Source organism: Lepidochelys olivacea (assembly GCF_965140295.1).
Source record: "Lepidochelys olivacea isolate rLepOli2 genome assembly, chromosome: 2".
In the NCBI taxonomy this organism is placed as follows: Eukaryota; Metazoa; Chordata; order Testudines; family Cheloniidae; genus Lepidochelys; species Lepidochelys olivacea.
Window position 1 is genome coordinate 142,085,991 of NC_140412.1, and position 16,282 is coordinate 142,102,272.

Consider the following 16,282-nt stretch of genomic DNA (forward strand, 5'->3'; position numbering starts at 1 on the left):
GCTATTTTGCGATTCTGGGACTCCATCATGGTCACCTCTGCTTATGAGCTCTGCACTCACCTGCAGCTTGCCACACTGGCCAAACAGGAAATGAAATTCAAAAGTTCGCGGGCCTTTTCCTGTCTACCTGGCCAGTGCATCTGAGTTGAGAGTGCTCTCCAGAGCGGTCACAATGGAGCACTCTGGGATAGCTCCCAGAGGTCAATACCGTCTAATTGCGTCCACAGTACCCCAAATTCGACCCGGCAAGGCCGATTTCAGCACTAATCCCCTTGTCGGGGGTGGAGTAAATAAATCAATTTTAAGAGCCCTTTAATTTGAAAAAAAGGGCTTCATCATGTGGACAGGTGCAGGGTTAAATTGATTTAACGCTGCTAAATTCGACCTCAACTCCTAGTGTAGACCAGGGCTAAGGCTTAGATCGACAAAAGGACATGGGTGTTGTGACCCTGAGCTTTGTGGTGCCTAACTTGTAGACATATAGAAAAATCACAGGAACAACACTATGATCCACTAAGCTTAAATTCATAACTCTGCTAGACACCAAAAATCATGGACTTAATAAAGACACTGGATTTATGGCCCATTACAGCAATTGGTAACCCACTATGGCCATGTCTCCTCTAGCAGCTGTGCCACTGTAAGATTGCTCATGTAGCCACTCTACGCTGACATAATAAAACCACCTCAATGAGTGGTGGTAGCTATGTCGCTGGGAGAAGTTCTGCTGCTGACATAGTGCTATGCACACTGCCACTTATGCCAGTAAAATTTACGTCACTCAGGAGTATCTTTTTTCACACCCCTGAGCGACATAAGTTTTGTCAACATAAGTGGTAGTGTAGACATGGCCTAACTCTCCTTTGTCCTATGACTGTAGAGGGGTTAACTGCACACTTCGCCTTGAATTGTCTCTTGCAACGTGTGTTAACTCCTTATCTGTTCCACCTTGTATTTAGCTATGACACTCTGAGTACCTTTTCCAGACCTGAAGAAGAACTCTGAGTAAGTTCGAAAGCTTGTCTCTTTCACCAATAGAAGTTGGTCCAATAAAAGATATTACCTCACTTTCCTTGACTCTTTAACATCCTGGGACTAACATGGTTACAACACTTGAAACAAATAAATACAGTAAGTACATCATGAATTCCATGCCTGGGGAGGGGAGAAGGTTGGGCATCCACTTAACTGTTACATGATTGCCTCTGAGGTCCAAGCTAGACAATTTGCTTAGATGAGCATAGCTGCAGAGCTTGGTAGGGCTGCAGAACTGTTTTGGGCTCCACACCACAGACAAAAATAGTCTGTATTTGGCCTGTCGATATAAATCCTAATTGTATTTGTCACCTCTCTTTTCTGAGTCACTTTAGCACTTCATATCCACTTATAGTACATGACTACAGCAGTCTTTAAAATTAAGGCACAGTATTTTACTTTTTAACAATAATCAACTGTTAGTTGATTATGGGTATATTCATGCTAGAATAAACACACATTTGTCTCTGGGTGGGATAAAACACGCAGAGTGATTCTTTGATTTCTCCCTCACTCCAGTGTAAATGAGGAGTGGCTCCACTGAAGTCAATGTAGTTACCCTGGTATAAAACCAGTATTAGTAAATACTGATTCAGGCCCATAATATCTGATTAGATTCCTTGTCCTTAATAGGGAATGACTAAATAACATATTTGCAGCTAAAATACTTCCAAGCGGTCACATAGCTCCTTAACTTTCTTTCCAATATTCAGCAATGACCACAGGCCATTAAGATATGTACAAGGTATGTGAAAGAAAGCTATAGTTATGGACACATTGCAGCTACATAATATACTGTATTAACATCATTATGACTAGTTGTTTATCATGGAAGAAAAACAGAAAATTCAAAAGGAAAAAAAACAAATCAAAAAGTCACAGGATCACATTTTTGAACAAAATTTCATTTTTTTTAAGTTAAAATAATTAAAACCATCTGTTAATAATTAATGGCTGAGATGCATTCATAAGTCCAGGCTACTCTCCCATACAAAAAACAGATATGGTTTGAATGTTATCTATATATACTGAACTTGTAAACGACTCATGAGAGCTTTGGTTGGGATTAGACTTGCTGGGTTTATAAATTCCACAAGCCATTGTGAAAAAAAAACTCCTAAGGGTCACAGTTTTTGTCCCGAAAGTGATGGCCATGACAAACACACCGCCGTAAACCTGATACATAAAGTTGAAACAGAGAAAGAACCTTACCTGCCTGCGCAGCTGTAATTAGAGCCGTGTTCCCTTCATTGTCCTGCCAGTTTACATCAACATGAGGGCACTGTGCTAAGGCTATTACAATATCCACAAAACCTTGGTAACAGGCAACAATAAGGCCAGTCTATAAATAAAAAATAAGGAGGTAGTTAAGGGTAAGCAGACTGATCAATAGTACGTTGAGGAAGCATATCATTTGGGGTTTTGTTTTGTTTTTAAACATGAGAGAAACAACATGACATTTGAGTATTAACTAGTGCTGAGCCTAAATTGCAAAGTTTGAATCTGAATTTCCACAAAGTTAGGGTAGATTGGGTGAGGGATTACACTGGACCGGCATCTGAGCTCCCACAAAACTGGGCATGTGTGTTTGGATCAGGGGCTTTTGTTCGGGCTAATTTTCTTAGGGCCAGATTGTTCCCTGCTGCTTCATGGTTGCACAGGGATTGAAGTGAAGATGAAAGGTACAGCAATGGGCTCCATAGTGGTCCCCGTGCTTCATACACTAAAGAGACTGCTCTCTGCATGTGCCCCTTGGGTTCATGACACCCCAAAGGGGCAGGAGGTAGGGTAGGCCATGACTGTGTCCCCAAAAAACCAACAGGGAAGGGGGGATAAAAGCAGATATGAGGAGATATCCACATTCCTCTAAATGCAAGGCTGTGCCTGAAATGAATCATTGACCCTTTTATTAGGCTTGGGTTTACATTTGTAAATTACTTCCTTAAAAAAAAAAACAACAGTAAATAATATATATTGAAAAATATTAAATGAGCTCTAACAATTTTAAATATTATGGAAAATTATAATCCACTGAGCCCCACTAACTACCATTTATCAATCAGTGCCACTAGTAATTTGTTATAGTTCAGCTAGTGACCATAGTGTTCCAGATTCAGAAATTAGTTTTTACAAAATATTTTAATTCAGAAATTCTACTTCTCACAATAGATTGTGGATAATAGGAAAAAAAACACATGTAGCTCTAATAGGGTGCGAATCATTATATTGTAAATCAATGTGGGATTATGAAGTATAAGAGTATTCATAAGACACCATACAACTCATTTTTGGAAGCACAAAAAAGGCTCATCTTAAAATACAGACTAGTATGCTTTTAAAACACTAATGTTCTGACTTAAATTTGGGAAATTCAGATTTAAGGCACCCATGGCATACTGATTTCTGTGCCTTATACATATATTTTATGGTGGGACACAAGAACTTTCCTTATATTATCACATAGCAATAAGCCAGGCATAATACTGTACTGCTAGGCAAGAATTATTTTACAAATGTGGCCTAATGATATGCAGGTCTAGAAAAATTTTGTATACTAATTATTATAAACTATCAGATTATATTATATGTCAAGATGAACACAAGAAGTTCCCAGGCCACTGGGTGATTTTGCATTTAGTCATCTGAAAAGCAAATATCTGTCCTATGGGTAGTTTTATTTTAAGTTCATAATATCTGTGGTCAATTTTAAATATTTCACCTATCACCTGGCAATCCCACATTCTTAATACTGTAAATAAAATAAATCAGTTTAAAAAAAATCACCATTTAATATTCATAATAACAACTAAAAGATCAGTAAAATCTCCAGGAGGAAGAGAAACCAGGAAATGTATCTGACCACCCAATTTAGCCCTGAACCATTGTTTAATTAAAAAACAACAAAATAACAGCTTCCCTGAAATATCAAAATACTCCAGCCATTGATTAAATGGAACCAGAACATCTCATTTGACCATTAGAATTAAAACCATTATCTCATGATTTCAGGAATACTTGCGTAACCCAGTACATAAGCATCCACAGTGCTCTGATAAATGTACAAGATAAGGCAGCAACAAGTAAAATAACTTCAGTGTTTAGTGAGAGTCCATGAGTTTTCCCCACTACCTACACATTGTTCTTAAATGCTGACTGTGATCTAAACACATCAGCTAACTGCTCAGAAGACAGAGGCAAAGAATAAGGAGACAAAATTAATCCTTTCTACTCTGCTCCCTCTGCCTAGCCAGAACACACAGACATGCAGAATTCAACTTGACCACCAATTTACAGGGAGAAGTAAGAAGCCTGTTGGTGAAAGAACTTTAAACCTAAAGATGTGGCAAACACAAACCTCTCTGAAATGTTTTCAGTTCAAATGACCCCATTTGACTCCTAGTTGGTCCCTATTTAATCAGAGAAGTGATTACTGCTGTTAATAGTAGCAGGGTCCTTCACATACTCCAGCCTGTCCACCATGTGCACAAGAGAGAACCCCCTTCTAGCTACCACTGTAGCTATAACCCCTTAGTCACATTTAAAGCGGAGTAATGGGGAGGAGTAAGCACATCAGAATCTGACCCTTAGGTTTTCTTTCTTTCTTTGGGAAAATTAAAACAGCAGCAAGGGCACAACATGATGTGGGAAAGATCATTATTGAATAGATATGAAACACCAAAGTTGCACATTTCTTGTAGCCATGGGATCAATAAGCTTGTAAAGGAAAGACCTCAGCAGAAACCATCTCTAATCTTTTTTGTTAAGGAAAATATTGGACCAGATGTCTGGCTGGTGTAAATTGGCATAACTGCACTGAAATGAATAAAGCTATGCCAATTTACACCAGTTTAAGTTCCACTGAATGCACCAAGGGAGAAGTAAGCAAGCAGCTGTGATTCACAGGTGTGTCTCTGAGTCACAATACCTCTCTAGGCTATTCCTGAGGTGATGAGCTTTACATACCACTCCTCGCTTAGGGATGTGCCTAAATTGACAATAAAACCATTAGCAAATACAGCAGACAGTAGATCACTTCTGGGCTTAGTTTACTCAGCCTACTTCTACCACAGTACCACTACTGCTAATAATCCCATCCTAGCCAATCCCACCACCTTTCTTAATTACTCTTACCCCAGCCCTTTAGTCTGCACAATTGATGTACTTCTAACACAGACCCCACTGGGCAACGAGCTTCCTCTGCCAAGCTATTTTGACATTACAATCAGGTTGCTATTAGTCAATACATTAATGTTACAAAGTTGTCTCAATTTCCTGTTCCATTTAAATTCTGGGTTGTCCTTTCAGTTCAGGTGACAAACAGTTTTGTTAAGATACAGACAAAATGACATCTTTTTGGTCAGCGTACAGACCACAATATTTCTCAGCTGGACCTTTGAATAAGACTATTATTCTGATTTCTTTTTTACACAATTCACCTCAGACCCAATATTTAACAAAGCTCAGCACTCCTTGATAAAGAGCATTTCAATTTCCTTCCAGTTAACATGCAATACTTCAAAAGATTCCTTTGAAACTGGATAGGGGGTCTTGTTAAGTGAAAGTATCCTTATTTGCATACAACTTCAAGTAACACTATCAGAAGACATTCATTTTCCAGGTGGGGCTGTCTCAGATAACTGAAATCTTACAGCAATTTAATCATTCTGACCCCCTGCAGGTTTGTGCATTCCCTTTGCCTGAACGGTTGGTCCTGAGACACAATGCAACTCTTTTTGGTCAGACCCTTAACATTACTTTTAACAAACCTTTGTGTGTGTGGTTTTTGGAGGGGGGTGAGGGGGTGAGAGAACCTGGATTTGTGCAGGAAATGGCCCACCTTGATTATCATGCACATTGTGAAGAGAGTTGTCACTTTGGATGGGCTATTACCAGCAGGAAAGTGAGTTTGTGTGTAGGGGGGCGGAGGGTGAGAAAACCTGGATTTGTGCTGGAAATGGCCACTTTAGATAAGCTATTACCAGCAGGACAGTGGGGTGGGAGGAGGTATTGTTTCATGATCTCTGTGTGTATATAAAGTCTGCTGCAGTTTCCACGGTATGCATCCAATGAAGTGAGCTGTAGCTCATGAAAGCTCATGCTCAAATAAATTGGTTAGTCTCTAAGGTGCCACAAGTACTCCTTTTCCTTATTTTTTGAGGAGGAGAATGAATAAAAACTATGAGATTGTGAAGCCTAACATGACGTCCTTCCATAAGAATTATATAAGCCTGGAATAGTAGAAAATGGACAGCAGTGACAAAACAGCTGTGAATGTTGTTTAGCAAAAAAATTTGTTATAAAACTTTCACATCATTTGTAAAATAGACACTATTTTCAGCTGTCACTGATCCTGCAATACAATGAACATACTATACAAACACCCATTAGTACTTTGCTGCCACAAGTAGTGTCTATTTCTTTTTGAGGGCATATTTTTGAATAACTACAGACAGACTAGATCCACGTAGGTAGCTCTCTCTGATGTTAACAGAGATTTCTGTGCATAAACAATAGTTAAATGCTGGAATATAGAGCATTTATGTTACACTCTATAGCATTAGGCAGGAGCATAATTCAGTTGAGTGAACTGATACAAAGTCCACTCCTGTGCATGTCTTATATCTTAAATGTAATATATTATGGGTAAGGCTGTAAGAAAGTTGTGGAGATAGGGGGTGGCTCAGAAGTTCCAATCACAGTCTGTTAAAATTGTGATTAAAGTAAGTTGCGGACGGGCCAGATTTGAGTGGTGTTGCAACGGGGTTGGCATTTCAAATTTCAAAGAGGGAGGGTGCAAATATCCATGGTGACCAGGGCTGCTTAGTGTTACCTAGCAGCTCTGTGTTCTTGGGGAACCAGGGCGCAGTACCCAGCCTGTCTGACTCATGAAAGACCTTCCCCCCCCCCCACAGCCTCTCCTTGAACCAAATTGATCGGAAGAAAGACTAACAAAAAGCAATAAAAAGGCAGAGGGAGACACACCTAAACCCCTGGGATAAGGGTGACAGGATTAAGGAAACTCCACTAACCTCATTTGCATCGAAGATGGGACAAGGAGGCATCTCCATTAGCATACAGAATGGAGAACAGAGATTCCAAGGCAAGAACTGCATGGAACTCTAGGATCAGAAAAGCAGGGAAGCACTGCATGATGGGGGATCTCTGCTCCAGATGTTAATGAACCCATGCCTACACACACCCAGCTCAGTAGTTATCAGTCCAATTCTAGTAATAAATCCTTTATTGGTATCCAAAATAGTGAAGCTCCCTAATTGCATTGTGAGCTCCCTCCAAGGAACACCATCCATAATCAGGAATGATCAGCTCTCATTGTCTAGCCTGAACAAAACAACTTTGTTATACTCCCTTGAGCCATCAGCTTACACATAAACAAATCCAGTGTTTTCCCTTGAACCATTGGTGTTTCTCTACAAAGACCCCTACCCATGCTTCAAGTAAGTGTTCTGATGCCTGGATCCAAATCTGCATCAGTTTCATTGGATTTCATCCTCTCCTGACTGATCGTGCTGGGAGCTCTGCCTGTCTCCAGCACTCCAGACCCTCAACTACCATCACTATCTGGGACCCTCGATCGATTCAAGCTTCACAGAGTGGTGAGAACCCAGCTCTCTCTCTCTCTCTAGGTATAATCTTCTGACCTTGACTTGTGTGATCACTTATCGTTTTCTAAACCTGACCTTTATAATCAAATTTAAGTTAGATTTAATATTATAGCTGTTTTGTTTATTTGACTCCCCTATTAACTGGCAATAAATAACTTTCATGATTAAGCTGGTTGCTTCTCTCTCTCTCTATTCCAGTACGGTGCCCACGGCATATGAGGGTGGCAGCTTGGCGGTGCTGTTCGACCCAGCCTACTGAGTCCAGGGACATATAAGGGGTTAGCTTGGGAGTGCTGATTAACCTGCTCCTCTCAGATGTGCTCTGTTAATGTGTGTGTGTGTGTGTGTGTGTGTGTGTGTGTGTGTGTGTGTTCATCTGATTCTGGGGTTGGAAGAACCCAGCCCTGGGGAACCTAGGTCCTGCAGGATAGCTCCATTGGGAGGGAACTTGCAGCAGGAGAATTAGAGCTCTGTTTGAGAACAAAAGTGACACAAGCAGTACATTGACAGAAGTACAGACCCTTCCCCCCCGCCAGCCACCCCGCCCCAGAAAAGTAACCCTAATAAATGAGCATACCCCAAAGCAACAGGCAAAGCTGGTAACATTAGGCCCAGTGCAGCCACCCAGTGCTGGGACCATATGTTGGGGGAAGGCGTTTTAGAGTTTTACCCTCCCTGTCCCACATCCAGCCCTGCTCCCTCTACAAGAGAGTTGCCATTGCAGAACAGAGCAGGCAGGAGCACACAGACTAGGCACCTCTGCCCACCTCAGAGGGTAGCTTTTTCAAAGATAATATAATATAGAACTTACACAAGATCACTTCAGGTAGAGCTGGGTATAGAAACCTGGTTTATAATTAAACACAGCACACTGTCTTTCAGAAATAACTTGCTGTAACCTACATTAGCACAGTGTGACTCAGTCACCCTCTAGCAGCTACAAGTTATGTACAAGTTTGAGTCTCCTACTGTTTATTTCCTGGTTCTTTAGCTCTAGTGAAGATGCTTATACTGTTATATCTGGAGGTATTGGGTTCAGTCCCTGAAGAGCAGTGGTTTTCAAACTGCAGGTCGTGACCCAGTACTGGGTCATGGAATGGAAGGCACTGGGTCGCGATGGCTCTGGTCAGCACCACTGACCGGGCCATTAAAAGTCCCGTTGGCAGTGCTGCCTGGCTAAGGCGGGCTAGTCCCTACCTGTTCTGACACTGCACTGTGACCCGGAAGCAGCCAGCAGCAGGTCCAGCTCCCAGGCAGGGGGCCACAGGGATTCGTGTGCTGCCCATGCCTACGAGCGAGAGCCACGCAGAGCCACTTGCGCACCTCCGCCTAGAAGCCGGACCTGCTGCTGGCCGCTTCCAGGGCGCAGCGTGGTCTGCAGTGCCAGGACAGGCAGGAATCCTGCCTTAGCATCCCCGCTGTGCTGCTGCCCGAGAGCTGCCCGAGGTAAGCCCACACCCCAACATCATACCCCAATCTCCTGACACAGCCCTGAACCCCCCCAAACCCAAAGTCCCCTCCCGCACCCCAAACCCCTCATCCCTGGCCCCATCCCAAAGCCTGCACCCCCAGCCCAAAGCCCTGACCACCTCCTGCACCCCAACCCCCTGACCCAGCCCAGAGCTCCCTCCCACACCCTGAGCCCCTCATTCATGGCCCCACCCCACAGCCCTCACCCTGACACTCCAACCCTGAGCCCCTCCCACACCCCAAACCCCTCATCCCCAGCTCCGTTGGGTCATGGGCATCAACAATTTTCTTCAACCGGGTTGCCAGAAAAAAAGTTTAAAAACCACAGCTGTAGAGGACCCAAACAAGTACACTGTTATGTTTAGCTATGCGGTTTAGATCACAATCTATTCCCAGAGCCAGGAATAAAAAACAAGAATTTTGGCAGCTGGCATTCCTGTGCTGTCTCACAAATACTTGTGTAACCCATTGGTAATAGGTGTGTTGTGTCTTCCTGTTTGGGCTCGTCTATGCAGAGAAGACCAATATGCATTTTCTCTCATCTTCTATAGCAGAAATGGTCTGTTGTGTGGTTTTAAAAGTTGTGGGATCCAACCTTGATCTTGACTCATGGCAGGAGAGAGAGAGATATGTACAAAAGTTAATATGTGAACCTTGGTGTAACTAGTAGAATGATCTGATATTGCAAAACATTACATTTAGAGGTGAATATGGATTCTGTCCTAATATTTGCTTTACTGATTTTTTTAATTATTGGTATTTGGTTAATGGAAACCAGTGTGTAATGACAGGTTTCAGAGTAGCAGCTATGTTAGTCTGTATCCACAAAAAGAATAGGAGGACTTGTGGCACCTTAGAGACTAACAAATTTATTTGAGCATAAGCTTTTGTGAGCTACAGCTCACTTCATCGGATGTGTCCAGAGAGTGGATGCCCTGCCTGTGTGAGCTCTGAAAAGGTCAGAACTTGATTTAATAAATTTATATTTCCAGAAAGCAAGCCTGATTCTCAAAGGTGTAACTTTAGTGCTTGAGGGGACTGGATACTACCAGGCATTGTTAATAAGGTATAGAACCTTTCACCAATACACCACTAGTCTGAATCTAGCCCAGCTCAGCTAGGATTAAAAGTTGTTCTCATTTCATTGGTATCCCCTATTCAAGATGAGTTTGGTGAGTCTGTGCTCCAACTCCCATTTCACAAACTCCCTACCATGGATGCGCTATTTTGTAAGTTGTTCATGGCAGAGATTGTCTCTTATTATGTGTTTCTACAGTGACTATCACAATGGGCCCCTGAGCTCAGTTGTGTCCTCTACATACCTCCTAACATTTTGAGTGGCTAAAGTGGGATGCAGTGCCCCTCAGGTGCGGCCCATCCATCCCTCTGTAGATGGAGATAGAGGGGAGGGTGGGCAAAAGTTGATTGGCATTGCAACCTAGTGCATGAGATTACAACACCACTCAGACTTGGCCTGGCCACTCCTCCATAGATGCTGAGAGAGGGGTGACCGGGCCATACCTGAGTGGTGCTGCAATTCGGTGTGCCAGGTCACAACACCTCTTGGTTTGGCATCCCTCTCAAATGCCCCGGGCAAACTATCCCTTTTGCCCCCACTTCCCAGGAGACCCTGACTGTGGGAAATGTTCTGCTCCACCCAGGACAGGGAGTTTTCAGGGATCAAAGTTGGACAGTCTTGTAAAACCTAGGACTGTTGAGAGGTCTGCCTCTAGCAAGAGTGCCTGTAGCAGGGGCCAAAATTGCATTACTCACTCTAAATTTGTCAGACTTAGCAACACTATAATGTCATTTATACAGGCACTGCATGAATTCAAAAGACAGAATACAAACCAAAAAGCATGATGTAATTTTTCTTTTTAAAATCACGTTTGGGAGACCAATCTCATGATATTTGGGATGGACTCATAATTTTTGAAATTTTGAAATACTCCTCCTATGTGCAGAGCAAGAATTGTAGGAATAGATTCAGAATGGGAGATAGCCTACCATATATGGAGCCAGAAACAAGGTAGAAGGAGCTAGTTCAGATGGTTTCCATCTAGTAGCAGCTACCAGAGCTAGAGACTGATAGGCAATGAGCACAGAAGGTGCTGTGATGCTACTACTGACAACTACTCTCACAGTCCTTGTTCACAATATATACTTTTTCTTAATTGAATGCCAACATTTTAGATAAAATGTTTGTGTTTAATACAGACAAAATGTATTTGCTTAATATTTCCAATCCTTCAACATTTTGATTTTAATGTACATTTCAATTTTGATGTGCCACAATCTAATTTTTTGCAAGATGTTCCTTTAAAAAATATTTGCAGGCTCCACCACACAGACATATTCCTCATATTCTGTAATCTTTTTACATTTTTACCCAGATCCTTTCACCTTGCAAACAAGATTTTGAAAATATGCCTTGCTTAACACTTTGGAATGCATTGCCTATTGGAACGAGATACATTTGGCTTCAATATTGTAGTGACAATGCCACATAAGTGTCTAGCTATTGTAGGACAATAAACATGAGAACCACAACCATATGATACTTTTGGAGCTCAGTAGTTACTTCCCAAACCTGGTTGTTCGATACTGTAGTGCCTTTTGTGGTCTCTGCAGGCTGACTTATTTTTTGTGTTTTCTCCTCTGTTTCTGGCTCTGTCCCTAGACATCTTGCAAAAGGCTACAATAGTCCACAATAATGTAGACAGGGCAGGTTATCCAGGATACCCAGTGAATCCCTAATCTCATTTTATAGGAGGCAGCAGCATTAGCTGGGAGAGTATACAGCATCTCAGAAAAGCTGTTTTAATTTTAAAGGCACTAAATTCAGTTAACAATAGTCATAATCGGTTTAAAATAGTTTCCATAATCCCAATTAATAAATATAACTGACACAAAATGGCTACTAGCGACTGATGTCTTGGGGCTACTGATGAAGCTGTAAGATCCATTGGACTGCAGAGTAGTCTGCAGTAGCATACAGTTCATCAATAATTTTTTTTTAAAGGCAGTTTAATTGTGGTGCTGGTGAAAGGTTCCCGTTAGACAACCATAGAGTCTGAACTCCTCTATTTATCAGAAGGGTAGCCATGTTAGTGTGGATCTGTAAAAGCGGCAAAGAGTCCTGTGGCACCTTATAGACTAACAGACGTAATGGAGCATAAGCTTTCATGGGTGAATACCCACTTCTTCAGCTGCATCCGACGAAGTGGGTGTTCACCCATGAAAGCTTATGTTCCAATACATCTGTTAGTCTATAAGATGCCACAGGACTCCTCTATTTATATTTATACACACAACAGCTGAAGCACTTTTGCCTCACCTGTGCTCTTCCCTGAGCTCAAGGTACCAACTATTGGGACAAGAGCATAGTTTGCTTCAATCTCTGTCCATTCAGTCCTTGGCCTCTCAGCTGAGGCCAGTCAGAAGGGCAGTTGTAGGCACAGCTTCCCCAACTTTCAGGCAAGGGGCAACAACAGTGTCTCCTCCCACTTCCAGCTTTGAGCCTGAGGCAGAGGAGAGGGGAAGGGGGCAGCAGCAACAACAGCCTTTGCATTTCCCAGAAGTCCTGCCTAATAGCTGAGGAGTGGAGATGCCACACAACAGACTCAGCCAGCACAGGGAGCCAGAGGGAAGTGTCCAGCTTTCCTTCAGCTGGATCCATTGACACAGAGAGGGAGGAAAGGTCCCCTCCCCACAGTTCTGGAGCACATGGGAGGAGGCAGAGGACACCCCCACCCCCTCCCACTGGAAAGGAAGGGGAGAGGACCGACTTTCCCCTACACTGGACCTGAAGGGAGGACAGGATAGAGAATGTGGTGGGGGATACAGAAGCACAGAGGACACTGGGGGGGGGAGGCGTTGGTCGGACACCGGGAGGACATCAGGGAAAGAGAGCATGGGGGTGACATAAGGGGATACAAAACTTGGAGGTAGACAGAGAGCATGGGGGAAACAAGGGGACCTTGGACACCAAGGTAGAAACTGACATTGGGGTAACATAAGGGGAGGACAGCACTCCGACACAATGGTAGGGAGTAATCTGAGTGCTGTATACACACAAGCATGGTCATGCACACATGAAGACACACTTTTATGATATAACACAGGGACATAATGCTACTAGGGGGCTTTGAGGAGGAGGGGAACTGAGCCCATCTGCGGCACTAGCTCCTTGTACCCTTCCAATTTTATATTCGGTTACTGCGCATATTGTCGTGATGTGAAAACTTGTACAGTAGGAAGTAGACACATATATTCAACTCATTTCACATATGCCATTGAACCACCATTATACGGGAGTAGATTTGTTACTAGCAGGAATTGAAACGGTGCCCTAGCCATGAAAGGTTCTATAGCCCATAACTAATCCCTGAGTTATGCCATCCTCCAGTGTGAAGTGCCTAATTGCAGTTATAAAGTGATAGTTATGTTAAAAATATAATTGTTTAAAATGGGTGTTTAATATTCTTATGCCAGGTAGAGCTGTTCCCTGACACCGTTCACTAAATCTTAAAGTTTTAAGGAAATTAATATAAAGAACTGAGATTACAAGTTTAATTGATAAAATAATATTGTTTGTGACCCTGGAAGCCCATTAATGCCAACTGGCACAGGGCCCACTATTCTGTAACGCACAACAAGCCTGACACACTCATTGCCCCAACACACTCTTGTCATAATCTGTATCTGAAAAGTGTCATGTGAGGTATCATATATAAACTGGTAACACACTGGTCCCAAAAACCATTGCATGATGTATGTACAGGTTGTGTATAAAGAGAGATATGTATGTGTGCTGAAAATGTGTTCTTAAAATGTATCTAGGAGGCAGTGCATAAATCCAACCTACCCTGACAAAGGAATGTGTATTTAAGTTGTCTGACCCAGTGTGATCACCAGCAGAGTACAATGCAAGCATATTTACATTTAAGGTAAACATAGACATCAAGCTAACAAGCAGAGGAGAAGGCTGCTTAACAATCACACCAGAGGACAAAATCTGCACCCCAGTAAATCTTTCTGACTCTCAAAACAGACACAATAGGGTAATGTAAGGGGGACAAAGAGACGTTTTAGTCATCCATCACTAGGTGTTGATAGTGTACAGCACCCTCTGAGAAGTTGGATCCTCTTGGAAGGAAAGGCAAGAGCTGCTAGAGACTTAATGTCAGTGAAAAACTTGCTTAGACAAAGAGTGTAACTTGCTGAAATTAAGTTTGTCATTAGAAAGCATTTTGTTTTGTTTGTAACCACACTTGTCTTCTATTCTTAGTTAGTGTCATCTAAATCTCTGTTCTTTGTTAATGAACACTTTCTTGTTTTATTACAAAACCATCTCAGTGCTTTGTATTAAACTGGAGGGTGAATCCACAACTAGCCAAATAGTCTAGTGTGTGCTCTGTTCCTTTGGACATGGCAAACTTAATAACTTCTGTGAGTGTCCAGTGAGAAGGACTGGAAACTGCAGGGTACTGGGAAATTCGGGTGAAGGGCCAAAATCCATTTGCTGTGGATGTAAGATCTTAACTACAGTTTCTGCTAAGAACTTTTCATATAGGCCCAGAGTCCACAGCTTGGCCTGGGGCATGAGGGCTAGCTAACAGAGAACAATACATGGCTAAGAGAAAGCTGGGGCAAACAGACAACTTTGTGTGTTTCAAGTCAGTGAGCAGAGTCAGCATAACTCTGAATGTAATTGGGTGTCCTTATTACGAGTTATAGACACATGAAGCACTGAGAAAGGCCTCACAGTTAGCTCCCTAACACAGGGAGAAGATAGCGGTACAATACCCCTCAGATTCCAGACAGAGTTCGGGGAGAGGAAATGCAAGGGTAAAAGTATAAACAATTGTTATTTTTAAGTACTAATTACTGCTTTTTCACTTTAAATCTCCAGGAATGTACCTGTTGGTCAACCGGGAGAGCTGCTACCTCATTCCCCTGGACACCAAAATTAGGATTTAACCTATACACTTTAATAGACATAGTTTGAGGGTAATTACCTGTGTGTCAGCAATATGTTAATTTGAGCCATGGGCGGAGCCATTATGTAATCTTTTAGACCATTGGCTTATTGTGCTTATCTTGTCTTGGTGCTAGAACCTATCCAGGGCCTTGGGAAAACCCATCGCTGTCGTTTCTCTCCACCCAATAAGCAGCCTATATACTCTATTGTAATCAATTCTTCCGCAGTGTCTCTGAGCCTAATAAGCAAAGTGACACTCCGCCAGCGCTGTGCGTAATAAACTCCTGTGCTTGACTCTACACTGTGTGGATTACTGTTCCTTCATCAGGTATTGAGGTTCACTGATTGTTACCAGCAAGACAAGGTTTGCACTGAATTAGTCCTGAAATATTTGCTGTCAGGGCAGACAAGCTGGTGTGTCAAAAGTTAACATAGCTTAGCAGCAGCAAAATTCTCACTTGCTGAGACTGAGAGGGGTAACACAGGGGCTCACCATTTTGGAAACCACAAGCAGGACATCACAGTATTGACATAATTTACTTACACTTCTGTACCCATTTGATTTGGTACAGCATGACATTTTGATGAAAAAATACTAAAATGATATAAAATTAACATGTCACATATAACATGCCAGAAGTTCGGAATGAGAGACAGGGAATGGATCACTTGATGATTACCTGTTCTGTTCATTCCCTCTAGGACACATGGCATTGGCCACTGCTGGAAGACAGGATACTGGGCTAGATGGACCTTTGGTCTGACCCAGTATGGCCGTTCTTATGTCACACAATAAATGGATTCAAAACTAGCTAACTGATAGGTCTCAAAATGTAATTGCAAACAGGGAATTGTCATTCAGTGGGTGTGTTTTCAATGGGTGTATTTCCAGTGGGGTGTCACAGGGATCCGTTCTTGGCCCTATGCTATTTAACATCTTTTATCAATGACCTTCAAGAAAGCATAAAATTATCACTGATAAAGATTGCAGATGACACAAAAACTGGGGGAGGGGTAAATAATGAAGAGGACGGGTCACTGATTCAGAGTAATCTGGATCACTTGGTAAACTGAGCGACTGCTGCTGAAATGCTGTGTCCTATTCTGGTGCCCACAATTCAAGAAGAATGTTGATAAATTGGAGAGAGTTCAGAGAAGAGCCACAAGAATG

The 16,282-nt window shown here is 42.4% G+C and overlaps 1 protein-coding gene across 1 annotated transcript in view; it reads right to left on the reverse strand.

The window, feature by feature from the left end:
* The window catches only part of ANKRD33B (ankyrin repeat domain 33B), a 107,460-nt gene that overhangs the window by 39,174 nt on the left and 52,004 nt on the right, over positions 1-16,282 (reverse strand). The window contains exon 2 of the mRNA XM_084621995.1: positions 2,248-2,377. Within this exon, the coding sequence (XP_084478121.1) occupies positions 2,248-2,377 (130 nt within the window). The remainder of the gene's footprint in view (positions 1-2,247; positions 2,378-16,282) is intronic.